Source organism: Arachis hypogaea, chromosome 18 (assembly GCF_003086295.3).
Source record: "Arachis hypogaea cultivar Tifrunner chromosome 18, arahy.Tifrunner.gnm2.J5K5, whole genome shotgun sequence".
NCBI classification, from domain to species: Eukaryota; Viridiplantae; Streptophyta; class Magnoliopsida; order Fabales; family Fabaceae; genus Arachis; species Arachis hypogaea.
In genome coordinates this window covers 8313192-8334990 of record NC_092053.1, presented here as the reverse complement: position 1 = coordinate 8334990, position 21799 = coordinate 8313192, and the positions used below count along the sequence as shown (strand labels likewise).

At 34.2% G+C, this 21799-nt stretch overlaps 2 protein-coding genes across 4 annotated transcripts; both read left to right on the top strand.

The window, feature by feature from the left end:
- Nucleotides 1-12449: 12449 nt before the first annotated feature.
- Nucleotides 12450-18443, top strand: LOC112771407 (uncharacterized). Of its 3 annotated transcripts, none has more exons than XM_025816144.2 (14): nucleotides 12450-12732; nucleotides 13016-13138; nucleotides 13256-13389; nucleotides 13701-13739; nucleotides 13814-13906; nucleotides 14044-14160; nucleotides 14748-14843; nucleotides 15557-15670; nucleotides 16039-16092; nucleotides 16221-16268; nucleotides 16667-16817; nucleotides 17142-17307; nucleotides 17726-17795; nucleotides 18020-18443. In XM_025816144.2, the coding sequence occupies exons 2-14, from the start codon at nucleotides 13060-13062 to the stop codon at nucleotides 18266-18268; spliced, it is 1410 nt and encodes a 469-aa protein (XP_025671929.1). In that variant the 5' UTR covers nucleotides 12450-12732; nucleotides 13016-13059; the 3' UTR covers nucleotides 18269-18443. The 3 variants fall into 3 exon arrangements, with proteins under 3 accessions (XP_025671929.1, XP_072081981.1, XP_072081980.1); XM_072225880.1 differs by having other exon boundaries at nucleotides 12558-12732; nucleotides 13256-13567; XM_072225879.1 differs by lacking the exon at nucleotides 12450-12732 and adding an exon at nucleotides 12807-12906.
- A 1-nt stretch (nucleotide 18444) lies between these two features.
- Nucleotides 18445-20811, top strand: LOC112771408 (cyclin-U1-1). The gene is made up of 2 exons (XM_025816146.2): nucleotides 18445-19653; nucleotides 20354-20811. Exons 1-2 carry the CDS (start codon nucleotides 19244-19246, stop codon nucleotides 20691-20693), a joined length of 750 nt encoding a protein of 249 aa, XP_025671931.1. The 5' UTR covers nucleotides 18445-19243; the 3' UTR covers nucleotides 20694-20811.
- Nucleotides 20812-21799: the final 988 nt, after the last annotated feature.

Sequence of the window (21799 nt, the reverse complement as noted above, 5' to 3'; positions counted from 1 at the left end):
ATTTCATTGCGAAGAGAAGAGTTGTTTAAGTGTATTTCTGGTGTGATAGAGGGTACCACAAACTTGGTAGTGTATCATAACAGTGAGATTATACAGAATACTCAGGAAGGAGTGAAGTTTGTGTGTTAGAATCCGTTTTCGTTTGTGGCTCTATGCACCATAACATTCATGGAGCTTCAGAACGGTCTCTGTCAAAGTATAGAGAACGGTATATTGAGGAGAGTGAGTAGTATTCTGTACCGAAATCCGGTTATAGTTTTTGATAGTATACAGTTTGATATTATGCCGATCATTGACGAAGTGAGTATGCAGAATATGTTCCAAATTCATCAGCAGACTCAGATGCGACAACCACAGATTGAGCTGTATGTTGATTTTGGAAACGTAGAGGCAGATGGGATTCAAAATGATTTATATATAGAGGATGATAGAACTGTAGTGTACGAAGAAATGAACAGTGACAGAGAAGAGGACTTCGAAGCCACTTATGAAGCCGGCGACGAAGACTAGGATGGTGATGTGGGAGTTGAGGCAGCAGTGGTGAATGTAGTTGTTCATCCCGCAGATAGTCAACTGATGAATATCTCACCTTTTATACGTAACTTGGATCTTGACGCCATGAATGCACCGGAATTTCCGGAATATGCAAACATAAGTACGTGATGAGTGAATAATACATTTTTATTAATTTATATTTGGATGGATCAATGAATGATGATTTCTGCTTTCTGTAGGTGTTCCTAATCCTGAGGACGGAGAGTTTAGGATCAGAATGGAATATAGTTTTAGAAACTCTGTCGTTGCAGCAATCAGAAGTTACACTATCTCTAGAAGAGTCGACTACAATGTTTATGAGTCTGAGCCACAGACGTTCTATACAAAATGCAAGACGTATGGGCGTGGGTGCAACTGGCTTATAACAAAAAAATTCAAAAAAATATATATTCACATTTATATAAAATAAAATATGATTATATTAGACAAATAAAAATATTATTTAAAAATATTAATAAAATACTAAAAAATAATAATACTAAAATAACAATACTATATTTTTATATGATACTGACAATAACAAAAATTAAAAATATTTAAATACATAAAAAAATTATCAACTTACATAAATTAAATAATCTAAATAATTGATAATATATTATCTAGATGTCGTATAATTACGTACCATACATTTTTAATCACTAAAAACTAATAATTTTTTGAGTGAATACCCCACCTGACCCCTGACAATTACCTCGAAAGGACAGCGAGGCCCCAAGAAAAAAAACACTCAATCCAGCCCCTGATATTTTTTTTTTGGACTGATTAGCCCTTGTGCCAAAAAAAAAAAACAACATTGATTTTTTTTGGCACAGGAGCCTCGTTGTCCTTTCAAAGTAATTGTCAGGGGTCGGGTTGGATTTTTTTTTTAAGGACCTCGTTACCTTTCGAGATAATTGTCAGGGGCTATTTTAGGTTTTTCTCTAATTTTTTTTATATAATTTTTTCTTTCAATACACTACTCACACTACTACTACTAAACATTAACACTCTCTTCTTCTTCTTCTGCTAACACTAACACATGATGCATGAATGGATCATAAAGAAGCTCAATTTACAAAACTTTACTGTTTCGTCACTAATTACTAAACTGTCTCTTAGATGCAGACCGCCTGCAACACGTTCCTGTATTACTGCAGACTTTTCGAAAACGTGCAGAAACCTTGCAATGTTTCACGAACTCTGAGGCAACACACTCCCACATGTTGGCAGAACACTGTCACCCGTCTGCGACTGCCAAATCACCATATCCTCTGTGTGTTGTCAGAAAACTACTACGTCGCTGACGCTCTCTATCACCACGTCTTTCACGTGTTGAACTTCCAGCCACATACCCACAAAATATCCGCATCCTCAATATTAAGTAAAAACACCCGTGGATGTTCCATATAATAACGTATAAATAAAAAAGTTAAAGAAATATTCACTAAAATTTTGTATAAAATCTTATAGAAATAGCTTTTGTCTATGACTAAATATAAAAAACTACCAAATTAATGACATGGATGGTCAGGTCACAATAATTTAGTATATTATTGAATAAATTATTTTTTTGGTGACTGAAATAAACTAAACAAAGAAAGACAAAATAAATGATCTGCTTAAATAGAGAGACAGTTCTTTTTAAGACTACTCTTAAACTCCTCACAAGGTGAAGGAAGCTCTACATGAGAAAGTTGTAACTTCATCGCCATCTTTGCCATAGTATTTGCCACCGTGTTTGCATCTCTCATAATCAAACGAAAGTCAACACGCCAATTTCAATGCATGATATCTCTTATTTTGAGCACCAATGGATCAATAAACCCAAAACCATCTTGGTGATTAGTAACAAGATTAAATGCTTCCACACAATCCGTCTCACAAATAACATCTCGTTGACCCACATCCCAAGCTAAGAGATATCTTCTCCAAATAGCAAATAATTCCCCTCGAAGAATACTATTACTCTCAATTATTCCCAAACACCCCATTTGCCAACTCCCATTACAATCTCTAATAACACAAGCAAAATCAACACTATTACCCGAACCAAGATAACTAGCATCACAATTAATCTTGAAAGTACCAATAGATAGGAGATTCCAAAAACCATTTAGAGTAGAGGTAAGGGACATACGTTGTAATTCAAAAATATTCCTAAGCTTCTTTTCTGAAGTTAATGCCAGACAAATCACTTTTTTCGGAGGCCAAGTTTCATGAGGATTAAAGATGTCATTATTCCTTGCTGGCCATATCCACCAAAGTCCCGAAAAGAACTTGAACGAATGCTCTCTGCTATGATACAAGAACTAGTTCTTCAAATCCAAAGGATGACAAGAAATATCCAACCTATGCTAAACAAGCTGAGCTTCTGGGCAATCCCAGATACAATGTAAAACCAATTCCTGGTTAGAAAGGCATCTTGGGCACCTATCCGATGACGACATCCGTCTTCTAAAACGAAAACTTGCAGTAGGAAGAGCCTCCTTAAGACACAACCAAGCCAAAAACTTGTGCTTTTCTGGAACAAGCTGATGCCAAAGCCAAAGCCAATTCTCCCGCTCCTCCCAACCAAAAAATTTCTTACACGATCACAAGTAACCATTGCGTGAGTCATAGACTTCGGCAGCAGACCCAAACCAATACCAACCCACTTCCGGACCTGCTTGCACATCTGGATTGTAAGAGAGAATATTACCTTTCAGATTTTGAGATAAAGGAGAATAAAGAGTATCCAAATGCCACCTACCAACCGACCAAATATCCTGTATCCGGAGATTCGAATAAGAAATGTGAACATAATCCATCTCATTAGATAACCGTCCTTCTCTCCTCCAGCTAGAAAATAAAAAATTCTAGTTCAAATTCCCAATACACCAAACAAACCCATCCTTCAACACTTCCCAAGCCTTGCAAAGACTCCTCCAAATGGGAGAGTCCTTGTTCTTAGGACAACTAAAACAGTTATATAGAGATGATCGATATTTGGCATCCAACAATTGGACCCATAACTTATTTGGCTGCTGGAAAAAAGTCCAAGTTAGCTTCCCAAGAAGAGCAATATTCACATAATAAAGATCTCCAATCCTCAAACCTCCATATTTTTTTGGAGTAACTAGTACCTTCCAACTAACAAGATTCAATCATTTTCATCAACTTGTCCTTTCCAAAGAAAATTTCTCATCATAGACTCCAATTTACCAATGATTCCTTTGGAAAAAAATAGAGACCTGCATCTAGTACGTGAGAATAGCGGCTGCAACAGAATTAAACAAGCAGAGTCTACCAGCCTGATTAAGTAAACTCCCTTTTCAGCTTACTAGTCTACTTCGAATCTTATCAAGGACACCATTAAATGTTGAAGGGGTCACTCTATAATGGCTAAGGGTAACCCCAAGATACTTGCCAAAGTCCTGGACAAATCTGATAGAGGATACCCCAGTGAAAATCTCTTTCCTTGTTGCAGAGACATTCTTAGAGCAAAGCGCTTTAGACTTCTTCACATTAATCTTCATCCCAGATGCTTTGCAAAAAGTCTCTAAAACCAACATCACATTTTGCACTTGTCTCTTTGTAGCTTTACAGAATAGAAGCAAGTCATCCGCAAATATTAAGTAGGATATTCTTGGTCCCCTCTAGAAACAACAACCGGCTTCCACAAGCCCAAATCAACCTGATGACTAATAAAGCATGCCAATCGCTCCATACACAATACAAAAAGATAGGGTGACATAGGGTCTCCTTGTCTAAGACCCTGGTTAGGAGTAAAGCCATTTAGACGATCCAAAGAATAGATAAAGAGAAAGCAGTGACACAATTCATAATCAAATTAATTGTAGAAATAGGAAAACCAAAGCTCTTAAGGATATGAACTAAAAACCTCAAGTCAACTCTGTCATAAGCTTTCTCTAGATCAATCTTAAAGGCCAGTGTGCCTTTCTTTGATTTAGTCTTCTTCATAAAGTGGATGACTTCTTGAGCAATAATGATGTTGTCAGGAGTTTCTCGTCCCGGAATAAATCCTCCTTGAAGCGAGCCAACAATCTCCGCAAGATGAGGACGGAGCCTATTAATAAGGACCTTCGTAATGATCTTGTAAACTACATTGCAGAGACTAATTGGCCTGAAATCTTTCATAGATACCGGTGATTCAACCTTTGGAATAAGAACCAGTAAAGTCTCCATCATTCTCGAAACCAGAGAATGCATGCTTAACCATCTTCCAAACATCAAGACCAATGATCTTCCAATATTCTTTGAAGAAAAAAGCTTGAAACCCATCAGGACCCGGAGCTTTAAAGGAGTTCATGTGAAAAATAGCTGTTCTGACTTCCTTCATAGTAACTGGTGCTGTAAGATTATTGCAAACTTCCTCATTCAAAGAAGGAAGAGGCACATCACCAAGGCAACCCAAATCAACATAATCCAAATGACAGAATAAGCTTTTATAGAAAGACTCTGCTTCTTGACTCAGAACCTCTGGATCAGTTTCCCACACTTCATCCTTGAGAAAAAGGCCATGAATTTTATTATACTTCCTTCACACAAGAGTTTGAATATGAAAGAATCTTATATTCCTATCCCCGAACCTTACCCACTGCTCTCTAGACTTTTGGAACCATAGGAGCTCTTCTTGCACTAGAGTATTATTATAATCATCAAGCAACTGTTGCTCTTTCTGACGCAAATAAATGCTATCCACCACTTCCAAACGCTTTTGTAAATAATTAATCTGTTGCTCTAATTCACATTTCTTAACAAAAATATTACCAAATACTTTCGAGTTAAACTCTAGTAAATTCTTCTGTACTTCCAAAAGCTTGCCATGAATCCCTCTATTAGCAAACCACCATGACTGATTCACAATATCCCTATACCCTGGATGAGTAGCCCAAGCAGCAACAAAACGAAAAGGTCGATTCCCTTTAGACTGAGGACGACCTTTACAACACACCAGAATAGGACAATGATTAGACTGAAGCCTATTTAAAACTTCTGCATAAGCCTCTGGAAAGATAGATAACTAACTACTATTTATACAGACTCGGTCAAGCTTTTTTGCCACGTCAACATAATTTTTCACCCTCCTGTACCAAGAAAATCGCCTCCCAATAGTCTTAAGATCAAACAAACCACTATCTCCTAATAAAGTAGCAAACATGTCTGCTCTTTGATGAGAAAATTGACAGCCCTTAGATTCATGAGAAAATTTGACTTCATTAAAATCACAAAGAACAATCCAAGGTCCTTGAAATATCATGGATTGTGCAACAAGATAATCCCAAAGGAGAACCCTTTTATTAAATTGAGGACTACCATAAATACCACTATACCTCCAAACTAAATTATCTTATTGAGCCTCAACAGTAACACCTTGATCAAAAGCATCAATGAACTTATAACAAACACCCTTCATAGAGGATAGAAACCAAATACCCCCCTTATGCCCCTCTGCTTCCACTATACCAACAGAGATAAGAACATAAACTCTAAATAGAATAACCAACCTCAATAGGTGGTTTATCCTGCGGTACTAGCACACTCTGATCCTCAATAATTGCAACCTTCGGACCTCTTAATGCTGCACCTGCCATGCTTTCATCTACTAAGGTATCCTCCGTTGCGTCACCATTTTTATCAACTGGCGAGTTCTGCAAGGAGGAAGGTCGCGGACGCTTCTGTAGAGAAATTTCACGACGTGCAGGAGTTCTACGCGATGGAGATGGCGCAATTTCATGTTTTTCTCACTTCCCCATCCTAATGGCAGTTGATTTGCCTCCATCACCATGCAAATCGGGCTTTGGAACCCTTCTCGAACCATACTTGTGCTGCTTTCCATCTTGGTCCTTCAAACCTGATGGCTGACCCATTGTGAATTTTCCCTTAAGCAGCACTTATTGCCAGCCCTTTTCATCATTCATGCATGCCTCATTAACATGACCATCAGGTACGTGAGGAGCCAATGATTCCGTAACCGCATCATTCCCTTTAACAACTCCTAATTTCTCACCCGAATTACGAGAATTCTCACCAAAATTGCGAGCTTCCAATTCAGCCTCTTTTTGAATCTCATGATTGTTGTGTGGCACTAGTGTCGGGGGCTTCATTATTTTTTCCATCATCACCAAAAGAATCACAGTTTCCTTCCAATGACTCCTTCTCCCTGCACAATGATTTATCATGCCCATACCGTGCACAAGTAGAACAAATCAGCTGTAAACTCTCGTACTCCACTTCATGAGTCATACCGTCCACTATAATATGTTTGATTACAGGCAACCTAAGATTAATTTGAACACAAACTCGGGCATATTTTCCTCTTTCTGCAAACTTAGTGGCCAAGTCTACTTTCACCGGAACCCCTATTGCAGAAGCAATTCGCAACATTGCTTGTTCCTGGTAACACCAGATTGGAAGTATCGAGACTCGAATCCATACTAGCGTTGATCCGAAGGATTTTTCGCATGGCCTAAAATTCACGTCCCATGACTTTACTTCAACATAGTAACTGTCTATCAATCACGGACCACCAATAATGACTTCTCACGATCCGCAGTCATATCAAATTTAACCAAAAAAATACCCAAACCCCACATCCAACCAATCAAACCCTCCTTTGATGCACCATACTATTCGAAGCTTATGCATAAGAGCCGTGTAGCCATAATGCTTATCCAGCACCTTGATCACGATGGCTTCCTTATAAGGTTCAGCTAGACAGCTCTTTGCCTCCTTAGTAAAACTGACACTTGGTGGACGAGAATCATCCTGCTTACCTGTCACCGTCGCGATACCATCCCAGATAAAGGCCCTATTAATGCAAAGACCTTAGACTTTTCTGCACCAATGACCTTATCTCTAAAAGAGACCTTAGATGGTTTTTCTAAACCCTCTCGAGAAGAACCCTCCTTAACACCGGATACACACCCTCCTACATTCTCCCCCTTATCTCTTCCGATGGTATGGCCATCTTTCTCACCGTGTTTTACCTTCAACCGCTAGTCTCCGCTCTCTTCTTCTCTCATTCTCTCTGAATATGGAGTACGTACTCTTTCTCTCTTAAGATTTCTATTCCTATTTTAATAATAATATTAAATAAATTATTTGAATTTATATGACGAAAACTTTTTAAATATTCTGAGAATAATTTAATATCTTATTCTAATTCATTAATTATCTCTTACGTTAATATTACAGGTTTAATTTATTATTCATTTTTAATTTATAATTTTAAAAATAATAAAATTGAAATTAACTTTAAATCGATCCATATTAATAAGAATAAAGTAAATGCTCCACCATTCATATACTCTTAACAGCACACAAGAGATTCTCTTCCTATGTATTATTTTATTTTCTTTTAATTCCGGTAACTTAAAATCCCAAAATAACTTAAATTTACGTTGTTCAAATGTAATACACGTGGATTGTGCTAAAAAAACGAGACGTACAACAAGTAAAAGTGTGAAAATTTACACAATTTTACAAAAAAAAAAAAAAAAAAAAATTGTCTTTTGGTGTCTTAAAAAAATATGTTATTAAAAAACATAATATAATATAATAATATTATAAAATTAGATAATTATTCTATTTTAATTAAATCTCTAATAATATACAAAGTAAGAATTGATGATGATGCTACTTTATTTTAATAACTAATTTTTTTTAAAGAGATATTAAACGGATAATTATTATCTCCAAATTAAATTTCTAATACAGAGATATAAAGTGGTATTTTGTAATATTTTATCAAAAACTAAATTTAAATTATACTTGAAATACTAAGTTAAATCGTGTAAATACTTTATTAAAATATAAAAAAATATTAAAAATACAAAATAATTAATTTTCTCTAACACAAAAAACAATTAATAATTTAGTGCACAAAATATATAAAAACACAACACACACAAAAATATTACAATTTTCTCTCTAATCGTTATTACATTATTACTTTTATCATAATAAACTAAACTAGTCAAGTCAAATAAACTAAATTAGCCAAGTGACCTATACTTTTTCTTATACTAATTCTATGGTAGTACAAAAAAAAATCTCTTGTATGTTAAATTTATTAACCTATCATGTTTATCAACTTGACAATTTGTCAAAATTATCAATTTAATGTAGGAAAATATTATTTGTATACTAAAATTAGTCATTAATATATTTGTGTATAAATATATGTGTAGTTTAATTTATTTTCAATGTGTATTTATATTCTAGCATATATTTTATATTGGTAACTGATTTTGATGGCTGATTTTGGTATACACCTAACATAACCCTTTAATATATGGATTTTGATCCTCTAAAATTTGAATTTTACTTTAGAGAGTAAAGTGTGATCTTCTACCCTTGAATATTTTCTCTTTTATATTTATTTTTGGTCTCACATATAAAATCAATGATAAAAGATCACACTTTATTTTTTAAAGTGAAATTCAAATTTTAGAGGATGAAAATCCTTAATATATTATAAGTTGCAAGCTTGTATGAATTGTAAGCAAAATTAAAACATTTGACTATGTCATAAACTTTTCGAAATTTTCATCTTTTAATCCAAATTAATTATAAATTCATCACAATGTAGTTATGATTCTTTCTTAAAACTTCATATTTCTTTTAATCAAAACCAAATTGTTTAATCATACAAAATTTATCTTGCTTTCTCACAATTTTCACTTTGAAATCAATTTTTTATTATTGCTTTAGAAATTCTACCATATTCAATAATATTTGTTAAAGCATTTGAGCCATCAAATATTGCTCGAACATCTTACTTTGTAAGCATTGTCATCATACGAACTTTTCATATTATAAAGTCGATGTGGCTATTGAATTGTTGAATCTCAAGCTTCATATACGACATTTTTAAATAAATTGGCACATAATTCAACCAACAGTTCTAATACTACTATTAGAAAATGAGGTGTTTTCAATGACAATGTGAAAATGTGCACAATTAACATAAAATAAACACTAAATATTTTACTAAAGAAACATGTAAAAGTTGTGGTAGACTTAGAGAAGGGGTTAAATCTATGTTTTTTTTTAAGTTTTTAAATTGACCCTTTCAAACAATATTTGAATTCTGATTCTATTTGAACTTAGTGGCGAAAATTTATGAAACAATTTATTTTTGTCTCATGAATATCAGAAAACAGAACAGTGTAGAGAAGAGAAAATCTAACACCAGCATATATCCTAGGTCGGTTGCCTTGTGCTATACAACCTACGTTCAGTCTCCTCCACAACAATGGAGGAATTTCCATTATAGTTATCAGTATTACATACACTAATTCCACAGAATTGACACAATCCTTTCACACTCATGTTCTAACCTAACTTGACATTGGTTATGCTAATACCAAACTATTCACTCTTAGTGCTAACCCAACTAAGAAAGGGTTACCTTATCGGTACAAGATACAAGACACATGCATACCTAAAGAAATCTGAAAATAACTCTAGACTTTTCTCTCAAGTGTATCACTCAGCCTTTTTCAACTCATTGACTTTACTAGAGCTCTCTCAATATGCCTTTTCACTCAAGAAATTATAGAAAGATAAACATTGAAAAGTAAATTACAATCTGTAACAAACATGAAGGAGATTGACTTCATCAACAACCTCTTTGCTATGTGATAAACCAGATTTGCATATCTCTGATTCAATTCTTCATTTTTGGCGGAATGCTTCTTTAAAAGAGAGCACTGTCCAAGTAGAGGAACTTTTTCAGAGAACTTCTTCATAAAACAAAATCTCAATACACTGGGTTATCTCTCACCTTCAGAATGAGTAGCAAGCTTCTTTTATCTCCTTGTATGTTGCTAGGTTCATCTTCCTAAGTCAACTCCTTGAGTACTGAACTTCACCAACCCAGCCGATCACCTTTTTTTTTAGTAATCTTCAAAATAGAAACTTTGCTTCTGACTTCTCTATCTTGACCGAAAGCCATAAAGTAGCAACCACAAGAGTCTTCCAATGGTCAATCGAATATGAGTCATTGAGAAGCTACTTGATTCCCAAGAATCACTTGTGACCGTAGATACACAGCAATGAAGAACAGAAAACAACTTTCCTTTGTATCCCATTTCGGACTGAGCATAGAGTTGGGAAGAGGAGAAGAAGATCTGATGCATGTAAAAGGAAATGGGTTACCTTTAATCTTTTTTTAAGCTTGATTTGGTTTGAACTCACTGATTTGACATCTGCCTTTCAAGCTTAATCTCTCTCTTTCTTTCTTCTTTTGTGAATGGCGTGTAGAAGAAGTTTTCTCTCTTTCTTCTGTGTTTTCTGACCAAGAAAAAAAAGTGAACGTTGATTTTGTGAGAGTAGGTGAGAGGGATTTGCTGAAATTAAATTGGGCTTGGATCGGATATCCATTAGGTAACCCGTTTGATTTCTTTGGCTTTGTTTCTTTTGGACTCCACTTGATTAACCAGCCCATTAGCCTTGATGTTTTTATTTTTATTTCAATTTGGGCTCCTAGACTTGGTTTTGGCCTGCAATATTTAATAAATAATTAACAACATGTAATTATTACCACTCAACACTAATTATTTATTTTGCCCAAAAAATAATGTTTGTTATCACTTATTAATTTAGTTAATTTCTTATTCAACAATCTCCTCCTTAATGACAAACATATTTAAACAAAATTTATATTACAATAAAAAAATGATAAGAACAAATCCGTTTTGTTGCACACTTTCAGCTATTTTCAATATTTTATTGACATTAATTTAAAAGTAATAAATATTAACAAGTTGTTAAAAATAGAAACTATACAATATAACTTATTTGTATATATGATTTTTTCCCCCTTAATTTCCATCAGAACAGCTGTTAGTCAATAAATACAATATATCCAAAAAGATAATTGAATATATAAAAATAGTGATAAATTTTTAAATAATAAAAGTGTATATTAAATAAATGCACAAACATATTAACACTAATATTTTTTAAGAACTTTCAAAGGAACCTCAAATACTTATAAGAAGTTGTATTTTCTATATCACTTTAAAATATAAGTGAATTAAATGAATAATAAGAAGAGAGAAATTACATTCTTATAAGTTATATCCATTTAGATTTTACATTTTTAGTGATATTCTCATATCTAGTTAGATTTTAATTTTTAGTGATATTTGTCTACCTGGTTCCTTTTTCATCATTTCTAAAAGTCCTGTTTATTTCTAAATAGGGAGTATAACATTGTAAGAGAGACCTATTATTAGAGGTAATAAATAAAAATATAAAATAGTAGGTTATAAATTTTGATTTTTTTTGTTTTTTTGTTTTTAAATTTATCTAATCAATGGTTTATCTTTTAAAACTTTAAGAAAAATATAATAGAATTAGGAGATAAAATTTGTTATATTCCTTATTAAAAAGTGTTTAAGGACAAACTTTTTTTGTTCTCTACTTTTTAGATAGTATATATCTATAATGCATGGACATTCACACGGACACAGGAAACGACACAATATGGGACACGCCGACATGCAAAATTTAAAATCTTACATGATATGAGGACACGTATACATATAAAATATAAAGTATTTTTTAGATAAATTATAATAATATTTTGATATTTTATTGATATTAAAATATTTTTTGTTTTAATAAATAATAATATATATTATATCTAAATTTATTTTAAGAATATGTTAAGAATAAGACTGGACACGTTGACACGTGATGTATTTAGGTATGTCCAACGTATTCGAAGAATAATTTTTTATTTTTTATTAAGATACGGTTGGACACAATAGACATACGTGTCGGACGAGTGTCCGTAAGTGTTGTGTCCGAAATGTGTCCAACACGCAGACACGTAACTCAGCGAAGTGTCCGTGTTTCTTAGGTATATATATTTGTGGACTGTGGTCGGTGGATACTTTGTTTTAATTTTGTGAAAATTGAGGGGTGGGTGTCAATTAGCATAAGTAGGCTTGGGAAATTGCTGAAGAGGTCCCCTTAAAAGTGAAATTAGCAAAGTGGGTTTTGCTGCAGCAAGAGTAATGTGCAAAATTGTGCATGGCCTTTACTCATTTCTTCTGATTCTTCTTCTGATTCTCTTCAAAACTCAGAGTCGTGCTCCATCACCATCATGATGTGAGATCCCTTATTCACACACACTCCACGCAAAATTCATCTTCACATCAACGCCGATTGTTCGATTAGGTTCGTTGTCTACTCTTTACGCCACTTTCTCTCTCCAAAGCTTCATAGATCTGCTTAATTCATCATTTCACCGCACACAACACCGGTTTAAATTTTTATCTTTAATGTATAAGGTCTTTTTGTTTGTTTGTTAATAGTTTCTGAAATCTTACAATGTTAGCTCCTCAATGATATGTAATGAGCATGCTGATAATCCCCTATTTACTGATAATTATGTTGATAATCCTCTATTTGCTGATAATTATGTTGATTTATTTACTCAATTTTCTCTGCATGCTGGCAGGTTATTGGCGCAATTAGTGCATAGCGGATTGAACTTTTTCATCTATGTTTGGAGGACTTGCTGTTCCTGCTAATAGTCCACATTTGAGGAAATCTGGGAGCAGAGCTGTTGTCTCTGATCTTGGTAACTGATCTTTTTCTTTTAGTAGCATATATGCTGCCTTTTTTTCCCTTAACTTTTCATTGTGTACATATTTTCTAGCTTTGGTCCTGTACAACTTATATAGTTTGTTTTAACCAGATGAGCATGAGGTGGAAAATGGTGCTGAGGAGGGTTTCTTGTATTCTGGGGAGGTGAACGATTCCAAGGGTGGCGTGGCACCAATTAGTGCCTCTGGGATAATGCCCTCGCCTATTTTCCTGTGGAGATTCAAGGTTTTTATACCTTGTCATACTTTTGAAGATAATACCATTTATATCATGTATTGGTGACGTCGTTCTCAACAAATTCGAACTTGTTTGACTCTCTGATGGAATGCTTACATTTCATTCTTGTGGTTTTACTGTTGTATTTGAATTTGATGCTTTCGAAGATAGAAGAATAATTGTAAATGTGAGCTGCAATTCTGGCTCTATCCCTATTGCATGCCACCTTCTACTGCTTTTCTTCATTCCCTCCACCTGCCCCCTCTCTCTGCTCTGGTTCTTTTACTCTTTTGTAGAATCTGATTGAGATGGATTTCCAGGTATTCTTGTTCCTTGTTTGGGCCTTCATCTGTTGCAAGGTCTGTATCTCCTATTCCACTGAACTTAATGACTTAGTATTGCCACAATCTTATTGGACATTGTGAAATTGCAGATTGGATGGGATTCTGTCATGAGAATGAGTGCTGACAAGCGGGATCTGTTTCTATATGAGGCATTTTTGTATTTTAACCCGCTTCTTCTTGCGGTTAGTTTTCCTCTCTACTAGAGTCTGTTTATCCATGAGCATATCTGCATCTGGGTTTGAGAGAATTAAATGATATTTTAATTTTTTATTTGCATCCTTTGTTGTATCAATGTGTTCATCTTATTTTTGCAATGCAGGCTTTAATGGTTTGGCTTTGGGGAATCAACTTATGGTTTTTTGCTCAGGCTGGTGTCAATTATGCAAGAATATTTGATCTCGATCAAAATTACCTTACTCACAGAGAAATATGGAAGGTAACATCTACCATCATTTTGGTGTTTTGCAAATGGATTAATTTTTTGCAGTGTTGCAATGGCAATAGAAATGTGAGTGGACTGATTTGGACTGCTGCAGCCATTTCTGTTCCAATATATGGTTTGCTTTGGAATGGATTTGTACTTCCTTTATTATCTGTTCTACTTTTATTATCCCTAGTATAAGTAGAGATAAACAAAGAAACAGAGCAAATATGAATTCTTTTCGGGTTTTGAATAATCATCCTTTCCATTTGTCTGGGAACGAATAATTATTCTTTGTGGGATAAAGCCATGGAATTTAATGATGTTTAATATTTTTAGCAGACTAAGGAATAAACCTTTATTCCACTGGAGTACATGTAGAAATCGAATGATTGTTCTGTGATATGTGTACTAAATGTGCTATTATTCATTTTCCGTTTAATGAATCTTTGCATTAGTTTTTGGTGCTTTGCCTTCAGTGTGACTATGTAAAACAATTGCCATCTTTTCATGGTTTTCATTTTACACAGTTTCTTTACTTTCTTCAGTGGACTTTCTAAGTTTTGTTTGTCTTGACTCTTGAATGTTGTTCACTGTTGCAGTGTGCCACATGGATGACGATTATTGTTCCAACCAGTATGACGGCATATATTTATCTTTATTCTCATGGAGAAGTTTCATATGCTGCCTCACAACCAGTGTAATAGATGCATCCACTCTTACTAGTTCTTCTTTCTCAGTTTAGACCTTTAAGATTGTCTGTTCAACATTATATTTAAATTGTCTGTTATCCTTTTCAAGTGTTCGGTTTCATTGACAAAAAGCCAATAAGTTTGAAGCACTAGTCCAAGAACTGCACCATTAGCTTCAAATCATCTTTGGGAATGAATACTTCTCATGTTACTGGGATGCGGTTGCAGAGGTGCTCTGCAGACTGCATCTTGTTAATTAGAGTATCAATTTAAAAAGTTGCATAATGTTATTATGCTGAGATGGGAGTCGGAGTTGATCTTTTTGGTATTCAATGATGTACTCAGTTCAAACTCAATGCAGTGGGTGAACGGGTAATTAGAGACGGGAAGGGAGACAATTTATTGGTTTTTCTTACTACGAAAAATACTCTGGCATATTTTGATGGATGAACATGTTCTTCCTATGGATACTTGACAACTTTATTAATTTGGATTTCTTGTTGGAGATAAGTGTTATATCTATTCATATCACATTATCATCAGTGAAAATTATAGTTAGTATGACTTTGATGATTTTATGAAGTTAATACATATAATTTTATTTATTTATTTATTTATTTTACTAATTTATTTATGATTGGCAAATATTTAATTCCATTTCCTGCTTTTTTTTTTCAGTTGTTGCAAGAGTTCTAAGTTTTCCTTGTACTTCTGTTCAGGTGCTCCTATATGCTGGTGTTGTATTGTTGTTGATATTCCCCTTTGATATCTTTTATTTTTCAACTCGATATTACTTCTTAAGGACATGCTGGCATATAGTTTTCCCATTGCAGGCAAGTTTGCTCTTAATTGGATATATTGTTTTAATAAGTTCATGATGGGTGCCTGTTGTCAATCAATAACATTGTCAGTTACACAAAATACACTATAATGTGGACAAGGAAAAAGTAAAAAACCCTTGAAGAGGCATTGCCACATTGGTTTGAAACTTGTCCTCTCCTTCCTCAGAGATACTTGGGAACTATTGATGTTAAGCTTTAGAAAATTATATTTTTTTTCTTTCTTTTTTTTAGATTCTTAGGAATTTCATGTGAGCCTGAACTTTAGCAAACTTCATATTATTCCTTAACCAATTTTTTAATTTATATTTTGTTGGAACTATGTTTGAATATATGATATTTTTGTATTTTCATGTAAACAGGCAATATCATTCTCTGATTTCTTCTTGGCTGATATTTTCACTTCCATGGCAAAGGTCTGCTTTGCTTTTGAAGATGTGTTTCTCTAGGAAATTTAGAATCAACATATTTGTTTATCTAAATTTTGGTTTCTAACTTTTTATTAATTCACTCCATCATTTATTTAGATTATGATTTTATGCAGGTTTTTTCTGATCTGGAGCGTTCTGTATGTAGGATGGTACATCGGCAGGTTTGGTTCTGATTGGTTGATGTTAATGCCTTTTACTATTAACTTTTTGTGATTTTATGTAACTTATGGGACTCCTATTTTGATTATGGCAGAATGTTGTCAAGTTTATGCATATGATTTATATATACATATATATAGCACTGAAGTCATGGAACAAGTTTCCTTGATTTTGTTCAAAATATTCTCGAGAAAAAAAACCAGCACTGTGGACTCTATATAATATTGATATTTGTAATTTGTCTACAGATTTAAGCATTCTTACCATTCTCCTTTTCCATAGAGCTTGTTCATTAACAGTTAAAATTTTTAGTTTCTAGACTTGTATCTTTTGTTCTTGGCTCTCAAGATGCTTGATTGACTTCTCTAATTAGGGGATCCATTTTCCAAAACCCTTGTAGGTTGCCACAATTGCTTGGTTGGAAGCTGATTCTGTGTGTGGCAGTCACTCTGTTGCAATCCCTTTAGTGCTTGTCTTGCCTTATCTTTTCCGTCTAAACCAATGTCTCCGTCAGTACAAAGATACCGGGGAGAAAATTTGTCTTTTGAATGGTAAGAGCTATTTATTGCCTTAAATCGTGCTGTCTTTTTGTTTCCTATTCAGAACTTTTTTTAGTTATCAATTGTTGGTCTAAATTTTGCAGGTTTAGGAAATTGATGTAATACATTATTCTTCTATCTTGGGCTTGTAATATGTTAAGAATATTGGTTTTAATGTTGGAGTCTTTTATACTGCTTTAGTTAATCATATTCCTTTGTTTGTAATTTAACTGCTGGTTTTCTATGTTCTTTCTTTTACTGATTGAGTTCTTTAATCATTAATGATCAACCCATCATGTTTTCAACTCATCTTTTGTCTTTTGGTTATGGTTTCAGCTTTAAAATATTCAACCGCAGTGCCGGTTATCTTTCTCTCGGCCCTTAAATATCACGTCTTCCCTGATAAGTGGACAAACTTTTATAGGCCTCTCTGGCTTCTGTCAAGTGTTGTAAACTCATCGTACTCTTTCTACTGGGATGTGAATAGAGATTGGGACCTAAGGTTTGCCTAATATTTGTTTACCATGCATCTCTAAAACATAGATAGAGACTGGGAAATCTTTAGGAAAATATGAGATGAACTTCTTGCATTGTAATTAAGTCTCTGTAATCTCTCAAAGATAGAATGAAAAACAGAACACAAATGAAAAGAAAAAAGATAGACACTGCAGCATTTCTAGGGGCCCCAAAGCCCCACCTTCTGTGACAAATTATTAATTCCCTCTACTACGATTCATACTTTCTTTTTTCCTTGTGTCTCACACCCCTTCCCCTGTTCCCCATGCCACAAAAGCAAGGCTGTTACGGTCAAAACTGGAAAACATTATTTTTCTTCCCAGAAGTATAACTAGTATTTCATTTCTAAGCGGATGAGTGTCTTGTGACATGCTTTTTGATAATTTTTTCTTTTTCTTTCCCAGTGGCCTCACTCGAATATTCAAGTTCAGCAAGCCACATACGCTCTCACATCTATTGCATGGAAGGAGATGGGTAAGGATTATTTATGTGCTTGAGTTCCCTAGTTTTCTTATGGATGCTATTATTAAGTTTATTAACATTATATTGTTAATCTGATTTTGATTGATCCGTTGAATGTGTGAAGACCAACTTGATAAAACAAAAAAGAGAACAATTTAGAACTGACAAAAGAAAAAGAGCAATATCTTCCTAAGAATCTGAAGTTGTTTATAACATTGTATTACTTGGGATCACAGGTTTACTTTTGGGTAATTGGAAGCAACCTGGTCCTTCGTTGCACGTGGACATACAAGCTTTCTGCACATCTTCGCCATAATTACCTGACAGTGTTCACCATTGCAGCCTTAGAAATTTTCCGCCGCTTCCAGTGGGTCTTTTTCCGTGTCGAAAATGAGTTGAGCAAGATGAATGCCAAATCACACGTACAGGTCACAGACATGTCAAACGAGGAAGAGAAATTGCTTCATTCCAACCACAATGTATAGGCTAGAGAGCATTTTGATGCTTTTGGTAGTATCATTTTCAAGGTATATTTTGTCGTTAGGGGATCTCCATTCCATTTTGTTGTTTCAATGGCCTCCCCACACTTACAAAATGTCATTCTTTATTCGCAGAAGAAAAACAGTTTATTCAATTATTAAAGTGTTCATTATTAGCAAATTCTTTCTATAACAATTTCATTAGCATCCCTAGCAAGCATGCCTTTGGGCTGATGAAAAAAGAAAAAAATAGGGTCCGAGATATCATAGAGTAATGGGGATACTCACTTTGCACGATATTCATCCCTTTACCTTTGAAAAAAGATACTCTAGAGTCTAGAGTGAAGAGATTGGTAACCGTAAACCGTAAAATAGAAACAAACCTTAAAACACGATAAAATTGTTAGCCCTTATGGATTGAAGGATGGCTGCGTGGCTCATCCTTTACCAGTACTACCTAGTACCAACACTAGCACAACATGATTATGCCCCTGTTTTTTGGCCTTTGGCAACTATTTCACCATTGTGTACGAGCTGAAAGCAATGCTGATATCTAATTGCTTGAACTTTAATGAAACTAGAGACCCTCAATAGAGACCTCGTATCTGAATTGTTGGGAAGATTGACCTCCATTTAGTTACACATACGAATCAAGCCAACCTAGTCGATGTTGCCAGTCTGTATATTCTTAGGCATGGCTTGTTTTTATTCCTAAGACAAAGTCACCACATACATAGGAGTGGGACCCCCTTGAAGAATAATATTTAGCTTCAATTTTGAACAGACAGATCCTAATTCCTAACTTCCAATCACAACCTTCTAAAAATTAGTTAGAGACATAGCCACACACGTCAATTATCCATAGAGAGAGTGGTTCCTCCAAGCCACAACTTGAAGAGTTGGAGTTATCACCATCCTAGTCTTTAGCCACTCAAATAGCAACCATATGAACACACAAGCAAGTGAATCTACATGGCCTAAATGTTAACAGGGGGCGAATACACAAACCACGGCCGGCAGCTTCAGCCGGAGACATGCCAGACCGAGCTAAACCTGCCCAGAGTACTATGCGTCCTGTCTTCGACGTTAGAGAAGCTGGTGGCTCGAAACGAAAAGCTGGTGCATGAACTGAGCCAGGAGGTAGATGGCTCCATAAGAATAGGGAAGAGCTTGAATGCATTCCATGGTGTAAGGGCCCCAAGCATAAGCATACCAAAGTACTTAGAGAGGATATACAAGTACACTAATTGCAGCCCTTCTTGTTTTGTGGTTGGCTATGTCTACATTGATAGGCTCACACACCTGCACCCTGATTCTCTTGTCATATCCTTGAACATCCACAGATTGCTAGTTACCAGTGTCATGATTGCTTCCAAGATGCTCGATGATGAGTGAGTCCTTACAATACCTCCTTTTGTTTTTGGATGAATTCAGTAAGTTCATGGTTTCAAAGAGCAATACTACATAATTAAAGAAAAAACATTTCATCAGAATTTTCCAAAAAAAAAATCATGGTGGTTGCTAGATAAGTATATCACGTCATTATGACAACTAAACTTTCTTACAAGGCTTTTTGCTGGTCTTGATTAGTTTTATATAATAGTAATATCCCAAATCGGTCTCTCAAAAATTTTTAGTCGGACACTTTAGTTCTCGACAAATTTTAATTACCAAATTGATCCCCAAATTTTTATTTCGTTAGACAAATCAATTTTATATGGAGAGATTGATATAAGAATTTTAAAAAAAATTAAAGACTGTTATGTCTTTATTAAATAATGATATGGACTGATTTGTCTATTTTTTACTAAAATTTGACTTGAAAATTAATTTGTCTAATAAAACAAAAAAATTAAGGACTGATTTAGTGATTAAATAAATTTTTTGGCGATTAAATTATCTTACTAAAAACTCGATAGAACTAATTTGTGATATTACTCTATATAATTTAACTTCTGTTATATATAGCTTTTACACTTACATGACTCCTTCAATTCAACAATATACATAACTTGTCTTCGTTATGATTCACTAATCTTTGTTGTGCTTTATTATTCATTGCTTTCCTTTCTTTGTTCCCCTGAATTTCAGGCATTACAACAATGCAGTATATGCAAGAGTAGGAGGAGTAAGCAATGCAGAATTAAACAAGCTTGAATTGGAGCTACTCTTTCTCTTGGATTTTGGAGTGATGGTAAGCTCAAGAGTATTTGAGAGCTATTGCTTGCACTTGGAGAAAGAGATGGTGGTCAATGGCACTGGCCTCATCAAGGTTGAAAGGGCATTGGCATCACCAAAGGCTATGCTAATGGATGAACGTGACCATAACCATCTTAACCATGAGCCTGAAATATTAGTTGAAGATGACAACAACAGCAACCAAAGTTCTCCTCTACCTCAAATTCTGGATAGTGAACTCACTTTTTCTTAGCTAATTTTTTGGTCTCATGGTGTAATAATTATTGGATTATTCATCATGGTTTTAATACAACTGAGTTTATAATTTTTTTTTCTTTTTATAAAAAAAAAAAATCAAAAGTTGATTCAAAGAACTCTTGAATTATAAGTGATGGGTTTAATTATAATACACTAACACTCTAACCGTGTAAACTAATCAAAACCTGCCATTATGCATCTTTCTTTTTGGAGTAAGCATTATTGCAGTATTTATGCATGAGTGCTTGCCAACTAACAAAATAAAAGAGTAACCATCCAATTCAGTTCTTGTCTATAATCACGAAAGATAATGCGATTTCTGAAAAAAAAAAAAAAAACTTCGATTTTCGATTTTTTTATTTAAAAAATTCGTTAAATAGTTACAAAATTAAATTTTTAATGATTTTATTTGTAATTTATGAGATTTTAAACTCTTAAAAATCTCACAAACTATTAATAAGTTTATTTTTAAAAATTTGTTTCACCAATAGTAGTCAAGTGAAGAAAGATCATAGATAAAGATGTTGCAAGAAAAAAATAATTGTAATACGAAAACCTTTTAAAAAAAAATAGCATCGAACAAAAAATAAGAGGAAAAAAACGTTAATGTTGATGAGATCAGTATTGATGATGATGATGGAAGAGAAGATAACGATGATGATAAAGAATAGTTATATAATAAAAATAAGAGTGAATACCCCATCCGGCCCCTGACAATTATCTCGAAAGGACAACGAGGCCCCCAAGAAAAAAAAACACCCAATCCGGCTCCTGATAATTTTTTTTTGGGACAGATTAGCCCCTGTGCCAAAAAAAATAACATTGATTTTTTTTTGGCACAGGGGCCTCGTTGTCCTTTCGAAGTAATTGTCAAGGGCCGGGTTGGGTTTATTTTTTTTGTCAGGGGCCGGGTTTGAGTTTTTTTTTGTCAGGGGCCTCGTTGTCTTTCGAGGTAATTGTCAGGGGCTGATTTGGGTTTTTCTCTAAAAAGAATTGAGTTAAAAGTGATAATGATGAGGATGAAAAAAATGGACTAAGGATTCTATGGTCCCAGAACGTTTAGACCATTAAATGGTCTCAAAACAAAACATGTTTTTTAAA

What these genes read in the sequence shown, in the direction of transcription:
- LOC112771407 (XM_025816144.2), top strand. Translation starts at nt 13,060, where the DNA reads ATGTTTGGAGGACTTGCTGTTCCTGCTAATAGTCCACATTTGAGGAAA. An exon ending in CTCACAGAGAAATATGGAAG is followed by an intron (nt 14,161 to 14,747) that starts GTAACATCTACC and finishes TCACTGTTGCAG; the next exon opens with TGTGCCACATGGATGACGAT. An exon ending in TATTGCATGGAAGGAGATGG is followed by an intron (nt 17,796 to 18,019) that starts GTAAGGATTATT and finishes TTGGGATCACAG; the next exon opens with GTTTACTTTTGGGTAATTGG.
- LOC112771408 (XM_025816146.2), top strand. Translation starts at nt 19,244, where the DNA reads ATGTTAACAGGGGGCGAATACACAAACCACGGCCGGCAGCTTCAGCCG. An exon ending in TCCAAGATGCTCGATGATGA is followed by an intron (nt 19,654 to 20,353) that starts GTGAGTCCTTAC and finishes CCTGAATTTCAG; the next exon opens with GCATTACAACAATGCAGTAT.